Below are 24894 nucleotides of genomic sequence, written 5' to 3' on the forward strand. Positions count from 1 at the left end.
AGGAGGCAGCGAATCAATGTAGCCACGAGTTGCAAGCCCTCTCCACTCATCAACGATGTGCGACCAACAGTTATACATAGGAAGGTTACATTAAGCGTGCTTCACTGCCACCAAAAAGGCGGTTTTCCAGCTGATGCATCATCACAGATTTTGACAACAGCTCCTAACTGACGGGGAAGCCGCCGTTTATTTATACACTCGAGCACAAGCGCAGTCGAGTTTAGTGGACAATGAATGAAAGAACGCCAGCCGATGCGGTAGCATACGTACTTCTCCCAAGTTCTCCACGATTAAAGCTCCCGCGCCAATATGCCACGTTACCCAGCTCCTCTGCACGCGACCGACAGCTGTGCCACAAACATTAACCACTTTTACAACCACTTATAGCGAACGGACAGATTCATTATAAGGAAATAAAATAAAACGATAGTGAACAACAACAAAAACAGGGATAATGAATGCAGATATACCGTTTCAGAATTGTGACCATTTTGTGCACGGACAGGTTCCCCCCACCCCGCATCTTAATACATACATGCAGAGTAAGAAAACGAATTAATTGTTTTGTACCGTTGTGTGTACGCGGATGCCACGGTTGCTTTACATTGCAAAGTTGAATGCATTTCAATACCATACCTTTATAGAGTAAACAAAAACATCGGAACGAAAACATTAACCAGCATGCAAAAAAAATGGCACAAAGGTATACGTTGTACATTACTCCTCATGAGCCGTGCAGAGCATGGGTGTGGGAATGGGAGGTCAGGCAGGGTTCAACCAAACCAAGTTGGACTTCTGTATCCCTTCATAGAGCTCTGTCCCTGTGTCTTTTTCTCCAGCTGCAGAGGGCATTAGTTGTCAGACGTGCGAGTGGGGAGCAGTTGAGGCATGTTCGTAGGTGGCTTCGACTGAACTTGATTAATACACCCACTTTTATAGCTGTCAAATCGATGACAAATTCTCTTTGCAGCTGGAAACGGACAACTTTGCACACACAAGTAACCTCACGGTACCCGTTCTCACGTGAACCCGTCATCTTGACCCACTGTCAGTAACCACCACCTTACAATACGTGGCGAGTAACAACTCACCCTGCCCACAGCAAACCTATGATTTGTAAAGATTGAGGATGGCGCTATTAAAAATTAGATGTTTTTTGTTATATCATAAAACCCTTCTTTTGTATTGTTTATTATGATTTTTTTTGCCAGGTTTATAAGCAATTTTCGCACTTATCGTAAACATAACAATAGCATGCATTCGTACAAATCGAAAAATAATCAATTCATAGGCTCACAATTCGACACGCGTCAACGCGAGTTCCGGTATCTACGCGCAATCCGCAAAATTAACTGCGATCATCGCATGCCTAACACCTACCACCCACAACCGCCTCTGCTCACCTTACCTCCATCTCTTAACCTTTAATATCAGACGAAACGCAGGGTTCACAGAGCTGGATTGACACCCGGCCTAAGCCAACCCCACCAACCCCTGCCTGACAGCCCTCGAGAGCAAAGTCTGCACGAGTACTGATCCAAACCCAAACAAAAAAAAATGATAATACAGGTCTTAATACAGAACGTACATACATAAGGATAATACAGTTGCGATAAATCAATGCGGCAATCAGTAAAGTACACTTTTCACAGCTTGAAGCGTTAGTGATATAATAATACTGATATAATTTGCTATACAAAATGCGGGGACGGACAAAGCATTGTTTTTATTCATCAGTGGCACTATATGCAGGCGAAAATCTGCACAACCAAAGTCTGCGTCGGCTCAACTGCATGCACTCTCTCGGAACGTTTAAAGTTGTCCCAGATGGCAATCGATTGCATTTTTATTTTCTGTAATAATAACACGACGGGTCCACGATTCACGTGCGGGTGAATGTTACTCCCCTGTCCGGGTGTTGGCAAAACCGGAAGAAAAAAATCTCCACTGTCAATAACAGGGGGCGGGGGTTTGCCAACGCAATTCAGGCAAGATGTGAATATCGCCGCAACCCTAAATCGATGTTAAGTTTAGAGTGAAGGTTTTAGTGTTATTGCAGTGAAAAAAAAATGCAACAGATGCCGATAGAGGTCGCTCGAAACAAACCTCGAAAAACGTGAATGCTGGGGCCACTTTAAAAGAACTTTACTAACGCGAACTTCCATCGGTCAAAGAGGACGGTTTTTGAAAGATTTCCCCTCGTCACAACGCAGACAACTGTAAAAACCTACGTACGGGAAGGGAGGGAGGGTGGGAGATCGGGGTCACGATGCCAAAAGAGGATAGCGGGTGCACGGTCGTCCGCGTTTGGGTGTCCTGCGGTAGCCGCCAAGGCCAATAGGGCTTGCAGAATATGAACGCAAGCCAAGCGGCAGTAACGCGCACGCGCACGCACACGCACACACCTCGTACGCGCCCAGTGACGTACCCCCCCCCCCACCAATCACAGGTGGCGGCACACCAACACACAAACCACAAGGCAGTCTTGTGCGCTTCGTTCAATGACAGCGGTTTGTGACAATTCATTTTATCCAGGAGCCCCATCATTGCCACAAATGAGCAGAACCTCTCACTTGTGACGGGGGGGGGGGGGGGGGGTGGCGTGCGTCGAGAGAGCGAGCATCACCGGGTGGTTTGGTTTGGGTGAAACGGCGGTATTTGAGAGTTACCATCGCCACGACCACGTTTGCCCGAGTTAGGCAATGTTGACGAGTCGCACGTTCCCCCTTCGTGCAAAATCTACCAAATATAAAAAAATTACGATGGAATATAGGAGCCAGAGTGGTTATCCATGGTGTAACGCAACCTGCGAGAAGCTTTGTGCGGAGCGTTGATTTCCATGTAAATGTGGCCTATTGGCGGTGAATGCTTGAAGCAAGCCTATGCAAGCAGCCGTTTCACACAACCCATCTGCCTTAGCCACCGCACAAGTTTGGCTGACCTCGGTGCGAAGCGGAAATGACAGGGACGGATGAACCAATCGCCGTCTTGCGAGTGGCTTGGATTTCGGCGAGCGGGGGGAGGAGGGGGGAAAATTCTGCCGCACGCGAGACACGCATGCCTTTCTTAGACATACCAACGTTGAGCATTTCTTCCAGGGTGTTCAACTGCTGTCTGTATTTTGATACAAATCTGTAAACTTGACCGCCCCCCACCCCCTTCTCCTCTATAGTCGTAATTTTATTTTGGGTTGGTGTTTTTTTTTTTACAACCAATTGCTCGTTCGTAAAATGCCGACTCGCGCCCATTTTGTTAATCGTCCCAGTGGCTTTCAACGCTGCCGATACCCATCAGGCCAATCCCATAATGCCCACATGTTGTTCAGGACTTCCTCTTATGCTCGAAGATCGGCTTGTTTCGGACCCATGATCTAAACTGTGGCGCCACTACTGGACTCTCAAGAGGGGGGCATTTTGACTCGACACCCGGACCCCGCAGCCGTTCACACGCTACCCACGCCAGCAAAGAGTTGGACGCCAATACCCAGCCTTTCGCGGAGCATGCATACCCTGCAGTCCAGCGGATTGCCTTGCATCATCTCTACGCGGATTCACTGATGATGCACGGCATCCGTCGCCGACACCTGCTCCTATTTGTCGGTTTTAACCCTGCACCGTCACGCGGCGTCACTGAAAGTTAAAAGCAGAAAATCTGTACAATGTAAGCTCGGAGCCACGGCTTGCTATTTTTTGTTGTTTTTGTTTAACTTAGAATGTAACAAATGGCTTAAACTTGCTGGTCTACAGCACAGAGACGTTGCACGCTTGGCTGTTGAAGAGGAGCTTCTTTTATCACCTACTGTACGCCGTCGCGCCTTGCTGCACGAGAGCTGTCAGTTTTTGAGCACAACTAACCCGAGCAAGAAAGCTATTTTTTTTTTACGTGGTTTTCTCTCCGTTTTTTACAAGGCACTCTTTCTATGCAAGCTTTTCTCGTATCATAAAAAAACCCAACACATTTCAAGTAACCTTAAGGACCAGTATTAATATTCACATTTACAAATAAACCCAAAGCTCAATAAACACAGACAAGCACATCAAATTCTTTAAAGTGACAAGTTACAAAGCCAAAGACTTTTTACATAGCAGCTGTTTTTACTGATCTATACCCAAAATTGGCTATAAATTGTTTTAAAGTTTGCATTTTTCAATGTGTCTAGTTGCTTTTGCCAGCAGGCATTGCCATTTCTTTCACCCCACACACGCCATTTTGTATTCGTCTGTGCGATCTCAATTAACGCTCTCCATCCGTTAGATATTTTTGTTTTGTAGGTTTCATCGCGTGGCCCTCGATAACCAACAGACATTAACAGCAAAAAAAAAAAGGCTATGCGCAAACTCGGCCGATCGCTTGTGACGAAGTCCGTGATTATTTTACATTGTGCTCACAAATGCTGTCTCGAATTAACCCTTACACCCCCCCCCCATGCATTGTCAACTCTACTCCCCCCCCCCCAAATCCACGCCCCTAGTGTTATACCAAACCAGCACCCACAAAACAAAAACGAAGACCATCTCTAACATCCCGCAGACGTTCGACTTTAGCAGAAGAAAAAAGAAAAACAATCGCGATGCTAAGAAGTGCCTTCGGTGCAAGGACATTAACTTTTCAAATCCACACCTCTGTTCGACCCAACCAACTACATTCAACAATTTGCCAATCAAACTGACCCTTTTCTGTTATTTCATTCCCCCTTCTTTTCTTTCCATCGCATTTCACTTTCCCCCACGGAGTGGTTGCCAAATTCTCAAAAAATAGAAATTTTTGGACACTTGGTAAGGTAGTCACGTTTTTTTTCATTTCGAGGCCTTGCGTAATCTAATTTTTTTGTTAAACTAAACGGAACAGTGAGCCAGGTTACGCTTTCTGCAGCCCCAGCAACTCGCTTCCAAAGCAGGCCACCCACGTTTTATACATTTCACCTTATTTCCTTCCGCGAACGACCTTCCCCGACGACCCCCACAACTCCCAACACAAAATCAATGGCACGCTTTCCCACCCGCAGAGTCAACCGTGGAGTCAACCGCAGCGGTAAACGCGCGGCGCCCTCTGCCTCCCCCTCTTAGGTGGTTCTGAGGTTCGGCCCGGGCGGTTGACCCGTGCCAACTCCACCACCGTTGCCGCCACCACCACCGCCGGTGCCGACGCCACCACCGACACCGCCAATACCGCTGCCTATGCCGCACCCGGGCTTGGCTGCCAAACCCGGCACGGGAAAGGCAACGATGCCTGGGTACGGAGTGGTCAGAGCCGTGGGAGGGAGGCTCGCGGAGGCGACGGCGGCGGCCACTACCGGGGTGGTGGCGGAGGAGGGCAGCGGTGGCCCCGGCGGGCTGGGGTTGACAGGCACGCGGGGCTGGCCCTGGAAGCCCGGCGGGACGGCCACGCCGCAGGGGAACTGGCCCGCGCACATCGCCCCCGGCAGGATGTATGGCGGCACCACAGCGGCGGTCGGCACGGCGTTGGCAATGGAGGCGCCGCCGCCGGCGCAGCTGCCCAAGCACGCGGTGGCCGGGGGTGGCGGCTGAGCTGGCGCGTACATCCTGAGCCCGGGCTGCACCCCGGGGAGACACGCGAGATCAGACGGTTCCGACGTTAACCCACAAAAGCCAATCTGATGCGAACGTGATGAAAGATTTGACCATTAATAGGCGACCACCCCGTGTTCACGCTTGAATACGCAGCGAGAGCATTACGGCGTGCGATGCATCGTGGTGGTGGTGGTGGTTGTGGTGGTAGCGGCCACTCACGTCGCACGGCCTTTGCCCCTCCAGGTCTTGCCGCTGCATGAACTGCCGGATCTGATTGAGACTCGGCTTCTGCGGCAGCAGGCAGGTGGCATCGCGCGCCCAGTTGTCCACGAGCTTGTGCAGGTCGTCGGTGAAGGTGCCCTTCTTGGTGCTGCCGCCCTGAGATGCCGCAGGCCCCCCGGTGCCTATCGTTACCGCGCCGGAGCACGGCGTCTCTCCGCCGCCTCCACCAACTCTGCCATCATTGCCAATGAAGGCGCCCATGCCGCCGGTCGTTGGGACTGTTTGTGTGATGGGGAGGGAGGCGAGAAAAGAAGAAGAAAAAAAATTGGCGTCTTTTGGCTGCGTCGGAACCGTGATGAGTGCTGGACGCAGAGTTAGGCAAGGTACAAAAAACATGTGTTTGGCAAGTTGTTGAACAAATGCCACTCGAGTAAGCAAAAATTATTTAAACAAATTACGACAGCAATAATGAGCGCGTTTATCCATGATGGCCATTGAACAATACCATCCAATTTGTGTTTATGTAGCGTCTAAATGTGCTGGTATCTTTAAGACACTTTTAAGAGACTCTGCATCATGATGTTACATTTTCTTGTAGGTATATTTGCATGTGGGTCGGAGATCAGAGTATTTGGCTCAAATTAAGAAGAAAATAACTGTATACAGAGGCCCGATTGTATCATTCGGGTGATTTACTTTTAAAAGTACGATAGATGCTCACCGTTTTTATTATAGACATCGTATTTCATAGGCACGTAAAAAAGGCAGTAACAAGTAAATAATTTTAGGGCAGAACATTGAGAATAACTAATTATAAACAGTTATGTAACAACAACAAAAAAACAAATTAAAGAGTACCTGTAAAAATACTAAAGAGCAAAAACAAATTTCGCAATTTGCTCGTAGCCAGCTGCAGTGCAGATTAAGTGCGCGATTCAGCTTTGCGTAAGCGCGTAATGTTAGCAGACGCTCACCCGGAGAACATGTTATTTCGCAGAAGAGAAAAAAGCAAGAGTAAAACATATCACATCCGTGCTTGGGAATGTTTTTTTTCCCATTCAATAAAACAAAAAATGATAATCGCGATTCCAGCAGTTGTGCGTTTTTCCTCGGCGCTGGCCAGCAAGCAAATCACAAGGATACACGCGCTCTTCTCTCCCCCCCCCGAGCGCGCGCCCGGACATTTGACAGGCCACATTTAAAATCCGATTGTCTAAAATCCATACGGTCAATTCCACGGCAAGGGAATTATAGACACACACCCACTCTCATCTACTACAATTTCATTAGCGATGCCTGTTGTTGGATGATTGGCAGTTAGGGCCTCAGGGCCTTTGCTCAGCAACCATGATTAAAAACACAGTGTATATATATTGAAAATGTTATTCTTGTACATGCAATTTGATGCATGTGTTGGTGGCTTAAGAATGAATGTGAAATACGAGACTTTTATCGCAGTCATACGCCGCATTTAGCGGCATTACAAGCCCGTCACTGGTCTTGTAATTCCATTACCGTAGAACCGTCCATTATTGTATCTGCCGATGAAATATTACTTGAGGCAGATGTCCAACTAAAACAAATCAATCGAAATCCCCTGGAGCACGTCACTTGGGAGCAAACGGTAACGTCAGTGGGTGACGTCAGTCAGGATCTGTCAATATGGAGTGCTCACAAATAACGCAAAAAAAGATTTAAAAGGGGAGAGAGAAAAAACGCAGCTTGCCAAACATTGCCAGAGCCGAGCTGTTGCGCAGAGGGGAACTCGGGAGAGTTCAAAGTGCAAAAAACAAACAAAAATACAAAATAAAATAAAAAGCCAGTGCGCAGCATCCCACCGACTGCAAACCAAAAAAAAAAGCAAAATTCCAGCTGCAAACCGGAAAAAAAAAATCCGATCGGGCAGGTGGCATGGAGCAAACGATTTGTTATTTTGTTATTTACCGCTGCTCTTTCGTCTCATCGCACTGCCTGCTGGGGAAAACAGAAATGGAAACAAAACAAAGAACAACGACAAAGTTACTGCACGGCTCGGAGGAAGTGGATGTGAACGGGAAGGAAGAGCGGCATTCTTTTACTTCTCTGTCTCAACGACGGGTGACGCGCACGGCGGGGGTAGGGGGGGGGGCTCAATGCAGTCTCCCAGTGCTGCAAACGTCTTGAGAAATTCATCGCGGTGGACGACTCTCCCTCAAACACACGCAACTTAAAATGTGTGTTCATTCGCCGAAGGGGTGGAACGATTCACCTCCGCAACCATTTGATGAATTGTCACAACTCAGGGGTAAGCAAGTTAACTTAAGGATCGACCATTCTTACAGCAAAACGCTGGATTAGCAAGTACCTGAACCAATTACCTACGGTCTGGACGAATCAACAAGTAATATTTTTCTGATGCTCGCGATTCGATCGCACGCATCAAAAAGCAGAGCTTGAAAATCGATATTAAATTGTGTCGTTCCAACCCTACTTTGGCGGGTATGCAGCGAAACGCTAAAAAAGCATGCAAGGATGTGCATCTGAATCGAGCACAACGGAAGTGAAGAAGAGGACAAAGGGTTGAAAATAAATATAAAGACAAAATAAAGGTCACAAAGCAGTGCAGGTATTGGGGCTAGTGTCAAGCCCCAACACAGACAAGCCAAGGCACCTCGTGAGCGCGAGACTGAGGAGGAGGGAGAAATAAACATGGGACTAGCACCCGGAGACAAGAGGCATGCGACTGAAGTGTTCCAAGGATGGCGGCACACAATTGCTTGCAGGAAGGATTAAAGACGCGGCTGCAGAGACTGTTCATGGCCAAGACGTCTGGATTCCAGCCGCGAGGCTTTAACAGCACGTGCAGCGGAAAAAGCCACGCGCGCACGTTTTATGTGACACGCGAGACGTGCGTACGAATTGTATTTTATTTTAAAAGGAAAGTCGTGTTGCAATATCCGTTGGCTCACCGAGCGGTCGTTTCTCCCTGGCTGGAAACGTTTTTAAATCCTTTATATTAAGTTCACTTGCTTGCTTGCGCGCTTACGACCATGCAAATCTTTCGGTCGTTTTTTAACCCACTCCCCGTGATCCAATCGAGCTGACATTTTGCACACAGACTCGTTGTGCGTGACAATTTATTTTCGTGAAAATTTTTTTCCTAAATTTTCCACTTATTTGGAAAAAATTGTTTTCATATTTAATTTAAAATACCAATGTGATAAAAATGAAACTCTTACTCAAGAAAAACAGAAATGAATAATAAAATAAAACCGATGCCACGCATATAAAGGATTTATAGTGAAAAACTTTGTTTTTACGGGTTAATTTTTTTCCCTTTCCTCCCCCCTAAGGCCAGGGGCAACGCCATACAGGGATGCCTTGTGGAGTACAAAAAATGACAAACTGGGTACGAACAGACAGACAAAGCGGCGGGCCCACTGAGGAATCGGGAGCGCGGTTTGCTGTTAGTTTTGTACGTCACTCGGTCGGCAGTTTGGTGAAAAACCGTCCAGCCTAGAGGAGAGTCACAGAAAAGGAAACCGGAAAGACAAATATGAAACAAAGTGGTGAGAGAGTCAGAGGCGGCAGGAAGTGCTTACTGGACCATCTGTGAAAAAGAGCATTATAGCTCATCGGATTCCTCCAGTATAAATAAATGTTCTGATTCGGAAGTGTTCGTGTCCTTTGTGTGTGTGTACATGTGCGCGAAAGTGGTTAGTATTCAAAATGCACAGGCACACTTTTGTTACATGACTGCGCGTTAAAAATTTACAGAAACAAAGTGACCGCATAACGAGTGAAAGAGACCACACGGTCAAATCTTTGCAGCGTTTCAGAAGCCAAAAAGGTACATAAATACGTATGTATACACGCACAACCTCGGTTATCACGAATTACATGTTGGCGATGCAATCAAATCCCGTCTGTAAATATTATCCACGCCGACGTCGTGTTGCTTAGACTAGGGCTTCCACGGGCATAACGAGGGATGCGAGCTGCACTTGGGGGATTAATTGTCACTACAACAGGCACATGTGTGGGTCGTTCAAAGGGCCTCGAATGGTGGACATTGACAACACACTGCGAGTTCTCTTGGACCGTACGTGCCGTGCCTTTGGCAACACGACCGCTGGTCAGGCCCCGGCAATCACACTGCACTTAAAAGCGGCACAGAATTGCAGTGAGGAGGTATTGGGGGACCGCTGACCAAGCAACGTCAACTATATATTTATATTTTCATATAAAAGCTCGTTGATAAAATTTCATGGGGCATAAACCCGTGACTCCGAGCTTTATAGAGTCCAGTGATTTTGACGAGTGCTTTGCTGTGCATTGAACATTTGTATTTATGAAGATTTTACAGGCAAATTACTTGGGTATGAACGTGTTTTGGATTATTTCTGCAAGCCGTAAAAATTATTTATTCACAAGTCTTCTAAATTTCGATTTAAAGCTTTCGTGACTGCAGGGATTCATCTTCTTGGTTCTTTCGGTAAAGTCACGTAGAATGGAAATAATAAAATAATAAAATAAAACATCATTAAATAATTCTCACGACGTTTCGGCCACAACGCAAGCAGCCGTCCTCAGGTGGAGAACAGGTCTGTCGAGGAGACTTCTAAATGTTAATTTATTTATGAAATATTTTGACCGTGAAATATAATTCACATTCAATGCAATTTTACATGTATATATATACATTTTACATATTGAAAACATGTTGTTACCGACTCGTGACATGCCTGGAGCTTGCATTGTTCAGACTGGTGTTGTGACATTATCATTCATCACCAGAGCTATGGTCTACCCACTGCTGGATGAAGGTTTGCCAGTGTCTTCACCGTCTCGTGCAGGTTAAGGAGTAATCTAGTAAATGGATATTATATGAAGGGGTCCGAATGGTGAAATTAGAGATGTAATTTACTTGATTCTAACAGACAAATCCCAGATTATCTCTGACCTCAACAAATTCAACACAGGATGCGATCACAGACTGATGCAATTCAAGGTTCACCTCATTATAAACGCGAAGTGAAATCGGATTACAAATGAGAACCATATAGATGACATCAAAAGAGATGGGCCAGGAGGTTGTTGGTTTGTCCATTAACTCTATACAAGAGGTTCAATCACTTAGAGAAGCAAAATAATGAAATGGATGTTACCACATAATAGTGCTGCGAGTTGTGCATTATAATTAATGACAATGCCTACGATGATAAGAGAACAATGACAATGATGGAGATGATCGTGATAATGAAGACAATGAAGACAATGTTGACGGTAATTATTTAGATTTTTCCACATTCACGATGTTGTCCCTGTTTATCTTTGCCAAGCTTCTAAAAAAGCCTGCGGCGATCTGGACGGAACTAAACAAATAAAACAATTTCGATGTAAAGCTTTCGTGACTGCAGGGATTCATCTTCTTGGTTCTTTCGGTAAAGTCACGTAGAAGAGAAATAATAAAATAATAAAAATAAAACATAATAAAATAATTCAGCATTCAGACGCTGTCTTTTCGACAGACCTGTTCTTCACCTGAGGACGGCTGCTTGCGTTGTGGCCGAAACGTCGTGAAAATTGTTTTATTTTATTATTTCCCTTCTACGTGACTTTACCGAAAGAACCAAGAAGAAAAGTAAAACAATTTCAAAATCTCCTTCGGTCAATCTGCTCGCTTGGAGGTAACAAACCGTCCACGGACAAAACACAAGAAATTAGCGAGCGAGCGAGCGAGCGACCTCGGCCGCGGCCACTCACCATTGCCAAACTGGTTAATGGCTCCGTCGCTGATGAAGCCCGAGTAGAAGCTCTCTGTGGAGAAGGAGGGTTTGAGCATGTGGGACTTGGGGATGGGCGCCGGCTGAGGGAATCTGGGTTGCGGTGCAGTGGCGAGTTGTGGCGGCGGCGGTGGCGGCGCTGGCTGCTGCTGCTGCTGTTGTTGTTGTTCCGTTGGGGCCGGATCGCTGGCGGCCCGCGTCAACGGTGCTTGCTGCGAGGCTGTGGCGACAGTTCCGTTCCAAGTCAACTCGAGTCGTTTCGGTTGCTTTCTCAAGCCGATTTGGTTCACTTTTTTTTTTACTAACATCGGCCGAATGCGCCCCAAGATCTCTCCTTGGATTTTGGGAGACAAATCAGTTTCATTCAATCAATTTACTCAAGAACCAGAGTATCGAGGGCCTAATTCACGCATCAGTAAAAACGCAGACCCTCTGCGGCGCATTCTCACCAAAAACTCCACGGAAAGCTGTTTCCGCAAAACTATTCTTTTTACTATTTACACAAATTTTCTTAAATAATATCAGCTGAGGCCCACTGAGTTATATAGCGCTTTTACAAAAGGCGACCTGCCCATAAATGATAGCTCGACAACAAAGTGGCTTGCCACGTGGAAATTTATAGCAGCCAAATAATACTCTAAAACGCGTGTTCTTTCTAAATGTGGAGGGACAAATCGGAGGACCCAGATAAAAATCCATGCGACCACGGGGAGAGAGAACACGCAAACTGCAAATGTACAGGCGTCGGGTTTTGCTCTTTGTATTGAGTTTGTTTGTCCTTCCTCTCCACCTCCGATTAGCACAGTTGGCTACGTATGGTTTAAAAGAAGTTCAACAGACTTACACAGAGCTAGGATCAAAAACCACGACCTCCAGCACACCAGGCGAGGTAGCTAACATCTCGCCACTGTGGCGTTCAACACCTGAACTGTGCTCCCATCGCACGCTTGGTTTATGGGCGAGGGGGGGAACTCTCTCACACCGTCGCCTCCCCCCACCCTCCCCCCCAGACACTCACAGGGGAGGAAGAGCGCCGTGGGTTTCAGGGGCTGCATGCTGCTGGGCTTGCCGCCGGTGCTCGTCTTGCGGCTCTTGCTGATGCGTCGTCGGCGTATCGAGGGAGGCGCCGACTGCTGCAGGCAGGCGGGTGGCTCCTTGCCCATGCGGCGGTACAGCTCCTCCATCTCCTTCCGCTGGCGTACCTGCAGGTTGGTGAGCTCCTCCATGTGCCTGGGAGATGCGAGCGAAAAACGCGGCCACGGGAGGTTACGCGCGAGTGTGCGAGCGGGTTGGCCCCGCGCAGCAAAGCGTTGGCAAGAAAGCCAGTCACGTACGGATATCTTCACAACGGGTTTCGAACAAGACTGGAACAAAAGCCACCATTTCCACCAAAGCACGAATTGGGCACTCATTGGCGCCGCTCGTGTTGCCTCTGCGCAGCGAGCGGCAGCGCGGTGCCACGCGACAGACTAAACCCTTAAATCCTTTTAATTTTACCAGGTAAGGCCCACTGAGCAATACAACTCTTTTTCAGAAGCCGCCTGGCCAAAAATGTGTAGGGAAAAGCCGGAGGACATGGAGGAGAAAAATCCACACGACCACGGAGAGAACATGCAAACTCTAAACGTACAGTCGTCAGGGGTCGGGATCGAACCCAGGCTCTCTTGTATGCCAGGCGAGGTAGATAACATCTCGCCACCGTGACAACCCAGACGAAGCGAGCAACGGTGGCACTCACTTCTCCCGCAGCTTGTGCAGCTGCTTCTTCAGGTCGTCCTCCTCCACGTCCTCCGAGTCGTTGTCGCTGCTCACAAACGACGACGCCGAGCGCACGTTGGGCACGAGGCCGTCCTTCAGCTCGAAGCGCCCCACCGACTCCGTCCTCTCCAAGGTGCCCATCCGCTCCCGCGCCGCCAGGCTGCCGAACGCGGACAGCTCGCTGTCCGTGCTTGGCTGCTTGCGCATGACGCTGCCGCCGCCGGCGTAGCTGCCACCGCCGCCGCCGCCGCGAGCGGAAAAGGGCCCCGCGAAATCGTCCGACGTGATGTCGCGCCCGTTCTCCGTCGCGCTGTAGTACTGCTCCGTCGCCTCGCTGCCGTCGAGGAAGACGTCGGCCGTTCTCGCGCCAGGCGTCTGCGCGTAGCCCTCACTGAAGGGCACCTCCCAGTCTGCCCGCAGTTCGCCCGCGCGCCCTGCCGTCCCCGCTGCCGGTAGCGGCTGCGCTTGCAGAATCTCTGCAGCTGGACCGGTGCCTCCAGTGGGAATGCCCGGCAACGGCGTAGTTGAGCAGCGCGTTTTCTCGCCGGTGTCCGAACAGCTCTTGTCTGTGCCGTTCAACGTGTCGGACCGGAAGCATTTTGCGCCGTCACGGCCCCCCGGGTGAGCCGCGGCAGCGTTCGTAGCTTCTGCGACGACGGCCGGGCCCTGCGTTCTTTGCTCAACGGGAGCAAAAGCGGCCGCGGTGGTGGTGGTGGTGGTGGTGACGGTATCCGCGTGGCGATCGGATGACGACGAGGACAGCGAGGAGGGAGAGGAGGTGGTTGTGGCCGGGTCGGTGCTGACTACGTCGCGCGTCGTGGTGACCTGGAACCGGCCCCGCACGGTAGTCGCCGCTGGGACGGGGGCAGGGGTAGGCAGCTGTGGTGGCGCCAGCGAGGGCTGGGTGGCAGTGGTCGCTCCGGCGTTGGTGCCCGCGGCCGGGGGTCTGGGCGACTCCGAGGCGGACGGGACTGGAGGACCAGGGAGCGGAGAGCCCGTCTGCAGAAGACACGTTTTGACGAAACATTGGCCGCGGTTAAAAGTAAAACAGGCTGCGGTGTTACTGTCGGCAAGAGAGACCTGCTGAACGAGAAAATAGTAGGGAGGAAGGAAGAGAGTTAAGTACATAGGTGGGTGGGTTGGCAAGTAGATAGCTAAGTAGGTAGACAGGTAGGTGGGTAAGTAGGTGGGGGTAGATAGGTAGGTGGGTAGTTAGGTGGGTAGATAGGTAGGTGGGTCGATCGGTAGGTGGGTCGATAGGTAGGTGGGTAGTTAGGTGGGTAGATAGGTAGGTGGGTAGTTAGGTGGGTAGATAGGTAGGTGGTTCGATCGGTAGGTGGGTCGATAGGTAGGTGGGTAGTTAGGTGGGTAGATAGGTAGGTGGGTCGATCGGTAGGTAGGTTGGCAGGCCAGCAACCATTTATGAGAGCCCACTGATATTTCACATCTCCTGTGCAAGAGAGACAACATTAAGTGGCCAACTCTACCAGCTGGACGGGAAGTCCCTATACCCCCCCCCCCTCCTCTCCAACTCCACGCGTCAATGACCGCTCTATAAGACACGGGGTATCGGGGACACTTCCCGCCCACCCCGCCATTGACGGCGGCACTCACCTGGGTGTCGAACTCGGCTCGCTGTTGGACGCCGGCGGCTGCGGTGGCGCATGGGCCGGCCCCCTGACCCGGCTCGGCGGGCAGAACGCCTGCGGCAACACGAGACCGATTAGCGCGGTTGGCTACGTACGGTGCGAAAGAAGTTCAGCATACGTACAGGCAAGACAACGTCGTCGTCACGAGCGGCGGCGGGGGGCGGGGACACACTGGAGGCGGGCGGTAAGGTGGCATTGTGGATTGTGTGAAGATTGATCGATGTGGGTTCACGCACCAATGTCCAATTCCACACAGATCTGCGCTCTTACAAAGCGTAAGAAAATCGTACGGTTGTCACATTTTGATTGCTTTTTTCAACGGGCCGGCCTGCTGACATCCATATTATTCGACTTTCATTTGGTGGTGGACATGTGTGAAAAATAAATTTTCCGATTTTGATTCTGGATGGAACATGGCTTTAATTTTACATTCTCCCTAAGAAAAATCATGAATTATCTTTCAAAGGTTACATAAAAGCCACCTTTGGAAGTATATTGGATCTTTTTTTCCCTTAACTGCGAATTGAAAAGCGATGTTCGTAGTGCACAGCGATAACCGCTGCATCACCGCTCTCCCAAAATATATATATTTTTTAATGTGTGACGAGGTTTCAATAAAAAACAACCCTGTAAAATATCGTTAAGCATAAAATTGGCCTGACATAGGTGGTGGCTAAAGTGATGGTGGCATTTTCGTGTTAATTACGTCCTAAACAAAGACATGAAAATGGGTGGCTTGACCCACCCATCCACTTAATGTTCCCAAAAAGCTTCCATTTGGATTCTAAAAATAGCCGTCGCGGATCAAATGCATTCACAGGAAACCGACCTTCAGCCGGGTGCATGGGGGTGGTTATCGTCTCCCACGAGGTGGCACCACCCTCCTGGGTTGCCAGGGGAAACGGCTCGGCGCCGCCAGGCTGTGGAGACACGACGGGTACCTTGGTTACGCGCGCGTGGGCAAACAACCAACCCCACCCATCAACAACGCAGCCCTCAAAGAGACTCGATCCACGAGGACATTCGAAGCGGAACAAACCGTGCCGCACATTTCAATGGGCTCACGTCAAATTCACGCTCTCGTCTCGTTAACCGTAGGGGACAGAGACCAGGGGAAGTCATAGGAAGAACCGGTTTTTAATTTTAGTTTTAAGTCGGTTGCGAGAAATTGTTTCGGTGAACGTGTTGGGGGCATTACGCCTCCAGTGTCTGCGGTCAGGGCTTTCTGCCGGCTCCTCACCTGGGTGACGGCCGTCAGGGGCGACCCGTGTTGCACCGTTTCCGGACTCAGTGTCCGCTTCAGGCTCGCCTCGAGGCTCTCCAACGGGGCCTGCGCAGCGGGAGCAGCAGCAGCAGCGGCAGCAGCAGTGGCAGCAGCGGCAGCAGCAGCAGTGGCAGCAGCGGCAGCAGCGGCAGCGGCAGGGGAGGCAACAGTTAAAAGCGGAAACAGGAGCATCGACGTTACTGGGCAGGTCCACAAATTTGGCGAGGTCGCGGTCAACGTTTTAATGTCACCCTAATAACCAGGATCAGGTTTTTTTTAAATTTCCGAGGCGCTTATATGGCCCAGCATCTCAAAGTGCCCGGCACCACATCTCATATCGATCGTTCCAGTCTAGATGTGAATCAGTACAAGGCCAAATAGTATATATACAGCTGAAATCGTCGAAGCCCCGCTTGCAACCTTCACTAATTTGAAGGTGGTCGCCCTATCTCCTCTTCTGCCGCCAGGATTACAGACTCCGTTCTCCTTATTCCGGCCATCTGTGCTGTCGGCTGGTTCTGTTCAAGGCCAGGCTCAAGACATTCCTCTTCTTATTCCGGTCTCTTTGTCTTGAGGAGGCGACTGGAGTTATGCACTTTTAAATACAGTTCGAAAACTCATTTCTTAAAAAAGCTGTTTTTTCTGTTTAGTTTGTTGTCCTTCCCCCGCACCTCCGATTAGCATGGTTAGCTACGTAAGGTGTGAAAGAAGTTCAACATACATACATACATAGGTAGGCACAGGATGCCCATCTCTCATTGCTTAGTGTCTTGGGATGAGGTTGCATTCGGATGCTATATAGATCCACATTGCATTGAATTCGCTGTATGTCAGGAAATGACAGCAAAAAAACGCCACAGCTAGGGATGTAACCTTACCAATTAAAAGAGCAATCATTTCACGAATCTCCCATTGGCGATTCAATGAAACGTCAATGAAATTTGTTTAAACATTGCGGTGAATTTAGCGTCTCTAGTGGCAGTAGGAACCAATCACATTCAACATTTATGAATATCAATTATTTTCACAACCGTGATTCGATGCACGCAGCATTTCAATCGATAAATCGGTGCACCCTACCATGCCAAAAACATAGACCTAATGACCTAAAATACTCCGAGCAAGTTTGCCAGTGAGGACGAGCATGACCGCCGAGCTTAGTCGTTCAACGAGCACAAACGCCGTCAAAACATCCTTAGGAATCCTAACGGGTGAGGGTGGGATGCTGAACGTCTCGTCAGCGGAAAGGAAAAGCACGCGTGGGCCCAAGTGTGACAACACAGACAGAAGTGGAAGAGAGGCAAGGTGGGGGGGGGAGGTGGATGGTGGATCGCAACAGCTCGCTGCGTCTCCACCTCTGAAGCGGGGCAAAACAAAAACACGGATAACAGAAGGGGAGCGCGAGAGAGACAGCGCCGGTGGATCGACGCATTCCACGCAAGCACCTGGTTCTGGGGCGGGCCTGGGAACGGTGGAACATGCTCGCCAGTGGGAGTGAGCGTCTTAATTAACCGCTGCTCAAGTGGATCAGTGGCCTGCGTCTGCACCTACAAGCGGGGGGAGGGGGGGAGGAAAGCCAGCAGCCATGAACGCGCGCACACACAGCGGCGGTTTAGTTTTAGCGGCGCCACCCATGACGGCAGGCCCCGCAACGGCGCACGCGACGGTGCGGGGGACACACGCCGCCCGTGCTGCCGGGTGGCTTCGGGCGAGCCCCACGCGGTCGGTGAGACCGAGCCCCCCGCGGTTCTGTGCGGTGAAAATCCCCTGGCGCGGTGCGACGTGAGCTCCTCAGCGAGTTCAACCAGTTACACGCACGCCGAGAAAGCCGCGGCGTTTACGGTCGCCCCGGCCGCAACTCGGCGGGCGAGCCGCGAACTGCCGCGACACCCCAACACGAGCGTGCTGTGGACGAGAGCGGGCTGCGCGAACGTGCAAAGCGAGCGAAGAATGAAACGCTAAGTAGACCGATCACGGGATGAACAAACGGGCTTTTGTTTTTTGCCCGCAAATGTCACAACGGCGTGCAGGTTTAGGAGCGCAATCTTAAACGCAATTAGCCCGCGCCGAATCGTTAAACTACGAACGCACACGTAGCCCCAGCGAAAGGGTGCGGCGCGCACTTACGGGCAGCCAGGTTGGAGGCAAGGGTTTCGGCGGGGTGGTGCCGCTGCTGCTGCTGCTGGTGGCGGTGCCGCCACCGCCCACGAACGCACTGGCCATCTGCGCTGGCGCCGCCCCCCCCGCCGCCACGCCCTGCGAGGGCAGAGCCGGCGCCACCGCCCCGGGTGTGGTCGTGGGCAGCGCGACGCTCTGGCTCGCCACTCCCGCCGCCGCTGCCACCGCCGCAGCCGGGTACAGCGCCAGGCTCGTCGGGTGGGAGACAGCGGGACCGGCTTGCGCGGGCGCGTAGCCCTGCACCGACTTGCTCGGGGACAGCACGTGCGCTGGGTCCGCGGGCGCGCCGACGCCCGTTACGCCCGCCGCTGGCGCCTGCTCTTTCAACAGCGTCCCCGCCGGCGCCGCCGCTGCCGCTGCCATCGCCGCGGTGGCGTCTCCCGCCGCCGGCGAAGTGGAGCTGGCGTCGTGGAAAAGGCTGCGCAGCTTCTCCGACAGCGCCTTGAGGTCCTCGGCGCCGGTTAGCCGGTGCGTCACCTCCGTGTCGGACTCGTGCGAGTGAGGGAGCGTGCCCTGCGGAGTTGGCAGCCCGGCCGTGGAGCCGGCCGTGGGCGGCGCTGGCTGCGTTGGCGCCGCGGCCGTTGGAGTCGGGACGGCGGCGCCTGTGGGGGCGACCTGGGGAGATTGTCCCGCTGGCATGGGGACGGGCGCTTGGGCCTGCGTGCCGACCGGGGCAACCGTCTGCTGCTGCTGCTGCTGTGGCAGCTGTTGCTGCTGCTGCTGCTGTTGTGGCAGCTGCTGCTGCTGCTGTGGTAGCTGTTGCTGCTGCTGCTGCTGTGGTAGCTGTTGCTGCTGCTGTGGTAGCTGTTGCTGCTGTTGTGGTAGCTGTTGCTGCTGCTGTGGCAGCTGCTGCTGCTGTGGCAGCTGTTGCTGCTGTGGTAGCTGTTGCTGCTGCTGCTGTGGTAGCTGTTGCTGCTGCTGCTGTGGTAGCTGTTGCTGCTGCTGCTGAGGCAGCTGTTGCTGCTGCTGCTGCTGAGGCAGCTGTTGCTGCTGTTGCTGTGGCAGCTGTTGTTGCTGCTGCTGACCGAGCGACACCTGTACATTAGCGGCGATGGAAGTTGGCGGTAAGGGCTGCTGTTGCTGCTGCTGTTGCGGTTGAAAGGGCTGCATGGAAGGAAGGCCCGCCGTTGGTTGCGCGTTGGCGGGCTGCTGCAGAGACACGGCCGGGGCGGTGGGCATCGGCAGGGTGGGCTGCACTGCGGGAAGAGGCTGCTGTTGCTGCACCACCTCTGGCTGGGCACCGGCATAAGCCTGGGGCAACTGCTCGTATGGGATGGCCGTGCCGGTTACGGGTGCTTGTGCGGGCACGGGCGCGGGAGCGGAAACCGTTACGGGTGCGGCCTGCGCCTGAAGGGCTTCGTTGTTGACCGTCGGTTCAGGGTGCGGCATCACTGTAGGAGGCGTGGTGGTGCCGAAGTTGCCCAGCTGCGCGTCCGGAATGACCGCCGGCTGCGAAACAACGACCTGGGCGACGGTAGTCGCCGCCGCCGACGACGGGTCGAGTGGCGCGACCGGAAAATCTGGCACGAGCGGAGGCGGCGTCGCCTCGGCGGGAACGGCGACCGGGTCAGGGAGGTAAGCGGCTTCCGCGGGCGGCACCGTGATCGGCGGGGCAGCGACGGTCGTCGGTGCGGGCAGAGGGACCGGGAGAGCCGTGGATTCCGTGGACGCGGGGACGACGACGACGGCAGCGGGGGGAGCGATCGCAGCTGCGGCCGGCGGAAAGGAAACGCCCGGAACGGGCAACGGGGCGACCGTAACGGGGCCGGCGATAGCGTGGAACATCACGGTGGACGTCGGCAGCGGGGCCGTGGACAACGGCGGAGGAACGTCGAGGCCGCCCGGCGGCGCGAGAGCGGCCGTGAGCGCAGCCATCGGCAGAGGCACGCCAGGAGCCGGGGCGAGAATCGGCAGAAGCGGCACCGGCGGAACGACCGACGGCTCCGACGACGAAACGACAACCGGCGAACGCGACAGATCCGGCCACGGTTCCGGGGCAGCGGGCACGGGGGTAGTGACGGGCATGGTCTCTGGCACGCCCAGGCCGCCGGCAGTGGCGGCACTGCCCGGCACGTCCGGTGGTGCGGAGGGGAGGGGCGGTGCGGGCTGCACGTAGGAGGGCGGCGCTGTGCTGATGCCGTCGCGGATCTCGGACAGGCTCTGCGACATCTGGCGCATGTTGTCGAACGCCAGCTTGAGGTCGATGGCCGAGGTGGAGTAGGAGAGGCCGCTGCACTGCTCCGAGTCCACGTCTGTCGCGGCGCGGACAAACGCACGCCAAAGGAAGGACGTCAACATCAGGGAGACTCCCTCGAAAGCCGTTGCCATCTCTCATCTCAAATGAAGACTCAAGCGGCAACTTCCTTCTACAGCAGTGGTTATCTCAACCTTTTTAGGCTACGACTGTACCCCACCCCCCCCCTTGTAAAATGTTGACGCAAAATGGTTCTGAGAAATAAACGTATGAATAACGAACATCAATATTTTAACCAATTGTTCATGTTGTAAGGTATCATAACTAGCGAGTGCAACTGCATGCTCTGTACGCGTGACGTAATGTGTTCGGGCTCGCTGGTTACTCTTGGAAACCGCGTTGTTTACAATCAATGAATTTAGAAAGGAATTCCATATCGTTCTAGGTTACCATGTGGATTCTAATTTCTCGTAGTTATTCTATATTGGCAGATTCATACATGATTATTCACCAATAACTCTCATTTTCGATGTAATTTAACGTATTTACAAATCACCTACACGTACCCCCTGGGACCATTGCCACGTACCTCCCAGGGGTCCACGCACCCCCGGTTCAGAACCACTGCACCACAGTGAGTAGCCAAAAGATCGCGAGTGGATAAAACGTGTGTCCTGCATTTAACGGGGTGAACGGAATCGTGTAATCTTTATTCAGACTGCAGGAATACCATGAGCCTATGAAGCTCTTTTATGCCCAGTAGGACATGCGGGCAGTGAAATTACCAAAACTCGCAAGAATGTCAATTTCAAGTCCTTCTGCAGCGTAATTTACAAACCTTCAAACTTTTAAATCTATAAATTGAGAAAACTATTTCGTGGCTAACCATCGAGCAAAGACGGTGGTCACTGCACCGCGCCTTTTTAGATGCACTTCTGCGGCCGTCTGGAACGCTCTTCCTTCTGATATTAGCCACTGGGAGCTATGCACTTTTAAATGATCACGATTGAACACTCCTTTAGAACTGCTCTTTGTGTTTGTAGTTTGCTGCCCTTACCCCGCACCTCCGATTAACACGCTTGGCTACGTACGGTGCGCGCAAGTTCCACAGACGTACAAACATGCCGGATAGCACCTGGGCATTCACCCTCGGCGCACGTATGACGATTTATGGCGTGAGGGCGAGGGGGCAGCTCGGCCTCCTCTCTCTACCTTGCGATGGCGGTGACGCGCCCTTGTCCAGGGGCTCCGTGTCCACCACGGGGCTCACGAAGAAGCGCATCCTGCCAGACTGCACCATCGTGACGGCCGGTGGAGCACCGTCCGACTCCGGACCTGGGACGGAGAAAGAGAGAGAGAGAGAAAAAACAAATCATCGTTGTGTACGTTAGTAGCCTGGAGCTCTCTGTGTTCGGATAAATGCTGGAACTATTGATGGCGAGTGCTAACTCTGGAGTGCTAACTCCGGAACTGTGATGAGCGCCAACACGCGGCTGTGTCCAAGCGGCACTCACTGCTCGTCGGGGTGGCAGAGGAGTTCGTATCCTGCTGCACGTTAGACTGCACCGTCGGCCCCTGCGGGACACAAAGCAACGGCACGCGTTAACCCACCCACTCATTCACGTATTCGCTCTTTTCTTCACCAAATTCATTCTTTCATTTTCGCATCACAAGGGGTGTAACAAATTACCCTCCTCCGACCCATGTTCCCACTGGCGATTCCAGGAGTAATAGCGATTCCAGGTCGCGATTAGATATGCTTAAAAATAAAAAATAACTGATTTTGTTCTTATGATTTTACCATCTAATTTGTACCATTGGAACCTCCTTTGCCAGGAGCAAAATATGATAATTGTTTTTTTTACCCTTATATCTGGCAACAAAACTGACACCTTTTTTTTACAAGGAGTCATGTTTGCATTGACCACAATACCTGCAGTCGGAATGCAAACAAAAAACACAACTCTGATAATTTACGCACTGTCCTTGAAATTGATTGGTCCACACACGAGACAGCTTTTCTTAGAGCCTAGTCTCACATGGTGTTGGACCAGATAACGCCAATTATCTAATTTGTACTGTTGCTTTTTTCCCCCTCTACTAGCTGCACGTTTGTTCGCTCCATTATATCTGGAATGTACGAGCGTAGCGTTTTTCACAGCTTCTTCTTTGTGGCACAGTTCCCCCACTCGTGTCGGGGGCGGGGGGTGGTGCCGCCTTGCCGGTCCCCCCCCCCCTTTCTCCACCACATCCATGTCCTGTGTCACCTCCACATCCACTCCGTAGTCCTTCACACCCAAGTTGACACCCTTTGAACCACACCTCTGTCTAGGCCTGCCCACGACTCCCTCGCCTGGTGCCTTTCATCATCCTCCTACCGATGTGGAGTGTCTCTCTTTTCACGACACATCCTAGCCATGCGAGTTTACTTTTCTTTCATATTCTTGGTTCTTTCGGTAAAGTCACGTAGAAGGGAAATAATAAAATAATAAAAATATAAAACAATAAAAATTCTCACGACGTTTCGACTGCAACACAAGCAATCATCATCAGGTGTGAAATCTACAGCAAGAAAATATTCTTGCTGTGGATTTCACACCTGATGATGAACGTCGTGAGAATTTAATTGTTTTGTATTTTTATTATTTTATTATTTCCCTTCTACGTGACTTTACTGAAAGAACCAAGAATATGAATCCCTGCAGTCATGAAAGCTTTAAATCAAAATGTAACTTTTCTTTCATTTTGTCTGAAACGAGCACCCCAACCACTCCTGCGTTCTTGCCCATCTCTTCATTTCTGACACAGTCCAGCCTTGCGATTCACCTCCGATTATCTCGGTGGGCTACGTACGGTGCAAAAGAAGTTAAACATACATCTATCTTGGCATCCTCATTCCTGACAGGCACAGTATCTGCTTCTACTTGGATTGTCCACTGCCAATATTCAGACGTGACCCTAGCCATTCGAATTTACATTCCCACGCACATCCGATTGGCACGGTTCGCTACGTACGGTGCGAAAGAAGTTCAACATACGTAACATACGTACGACCTTCTTTCAGCACATCATTTACTTGCAAATTTGCATCGGTCTACAATCGTCGTCCCCCCCTACAAAACGCACGCACGAATCGATTCGAAATCGATTCATTTGCGCACCATTCAATGCCCGTCTGCAGCCATCCAACGATCTCAGGGCACGCTGCTCGCGGCAGGAGAAGGGGGGTCCGCGCGCGGGGCTCAGGTGGCGCGCGGGGCGGCGGAGTGGGGGGCGGGGGGAGCGAGTGAGAAAGGCGTTGCGACACCTGCACGGAGCCAGCGGCGCCATCAGAAGCGGCGGCGATGGCGCCAGCGGCTCGCAATGCGTCGTCTCGGGCCGTTACCCCGGCGTCTTCGGGGCCCATTTCCTCTCCCTCCTCGCTCAGCAGCTCCTCCGCCTTGTCGCACACGTCGCGCATCTGCTCCACGAACGTGCGCTGCTCCGACACCAGGATGAAGTCGTTCTCCACCTGACGACAGAGGACATTCAATTTAAATGCGTTCACGATTCGTCACCCACGTTTTTGCCCGCCGCTTTGGTTTCCCTTTTTTTTTCGTCTTTCATTCAGCGGCTGCTTGTAATGTTTGCTCACAGCTCCCCGAAGAAGTTGCCCGCTGTAGCGGCTGGCGAAAGCCTGAGAGGAGAAACCCAGAAGAGAGCCGCGGTGGCGAGATGTTAACTACCTCGCATGGTATACAGGAGGTCGTAGGTTCGATCCCGACCCTGACGCCTGTATAGTTTGCGTTCGCATGTTTTTTTTCCGCGTGGTCACGTGGATTTTTCTCCGGGTCCTCCTGTTTTTTCCCTCCACATTTAGAATCAACATCACGCATTTAGATTTAATTGGCTGCTGTAAATTTCCACACGATAATCCGCCTCTCGTAAAACTATCATTTGTGATAGCTCAGATCAAATTAATTACTCAGCTGCTGCTCCTCACTCGTCGAGGGCTCAGCGCGACTCCGTTCTCACGTGATCACCAACGGCGGAAATTTTTTCCCAACGTTCCACTCCCTCCGCTTGCCACGCACGCACGCATCCGCGCACGCACGCATCCGCGCACGCACGCATCCGCGCACGCACGCATCCGCGCACGCACGCATCCGCGCACGCACGCATCCGCGCACGCACGCACGCACGAGACTCACCATGTACTTGGCGATGTCCTCGGGGTTGTCTGCGTCCAGGCAGAACTTGAAGGTGACCTTCTTCTTGTTGTGCGTCTCCAGCTGACACTCCACCTCCTTGTCCCCTCGCCTGGACACCTGCCAGTCACACACGGCGCCCACCA

The 24894-nt window shown here is 51.8% G+C and overlaps 1 protein-coding gene across 13 annotated transcripts in view; it reads right to left on the reverse strand.

Moving 5' to 3' along the window:
- Positions 1 to 4465: 4465 nt before the first annotated feature.
- The window catches only part of LOC144943697 (uncharacterized), a 127990-nt gene continuing 107561 nt past the window's right edge, over positions 4466 to 24894 (reverse strand). For 8 of the 13 annotated variants that reach the window (XM_078871446.1, XM_078871440.1, XM_078871447.1 and 5 more), the window contains 16 exons: positions 24752 to 24868; positions 23869 to 24072; positions 22076 to 22136; positions 21774 to 21896; positions 18317 to 20619; positions 17635 to 17736; positions 16166 to 16255; positions 15755 to 15845; positions 14891 to 14979; positions 13257 to 14275; positions 12537 to 12748; positions 11499 to 11738; positions 9150 to 9248; positions 7698 to 7724; positions 5751 to 6031; positions 4466 to 5554 (listed from right to left, as the gene is read on the reverse strand). In XM_078871446.1, coding sequence (XP_078727572.1) covers positions 5063 to 5554; positions 5751 to 6031; positions 7698 to 7724; positions 9150 to 9248; positions 11499 to 11738; positions 12537 to 12748; positions 13257 to 14275; positions 14891 to 14979; positions 15755 to 15845; positions 16166 to 16255; positions 17635 to 17736; positions 18317 to 20619; positions 21774 to 21896; positions 22076 to 22136; positions 23869 to 24072; positions 24752 to 24868 — 5550 coding nt within the window. In that variant the 3' untranslated portion in view covers positions 4466 to 5062. Of the gene's footprint in view, positions 5555 to 5750; positions 6032 to 7697; positions 7728 to 9149; positions 9249 to 11498; positions 11739 to 12536; positions 12749 to 13256; positions 14276 to 14890; positions 14980 to 15754; positions 15846 to 16165; positions 16256 to 17634; positions 17737 to 18316; positions 20620 to 21773; positions 21897 to 22075; positions 22137 to 23868; positions 24073 to 24751; positions 24869 to 24894 lie in introns of all 13 variants that reach the window. The other 5 variants (XM_078871445.1, XM_078871450.1, XM_078871449.1 and 2 more) reach the window with 5 other exon arrangements.

The sequence above is a fragment of the Lampetra fluviatilis genome, chromosome 32 (assembly GCF_964198595.1).
Source record: "Lampetra fluviatilis chromosome 32, kcLamFluv1.1, whole genome shotgun sequence".
Classification (NCBI taxonomy): domain Eukaryota; kingdom Metazoa; phylum Chordata; class Hyperoartia; order Petromyzontiformes; family Petromyzontidae; genus Lampetra; species Lampetra fluviatilis.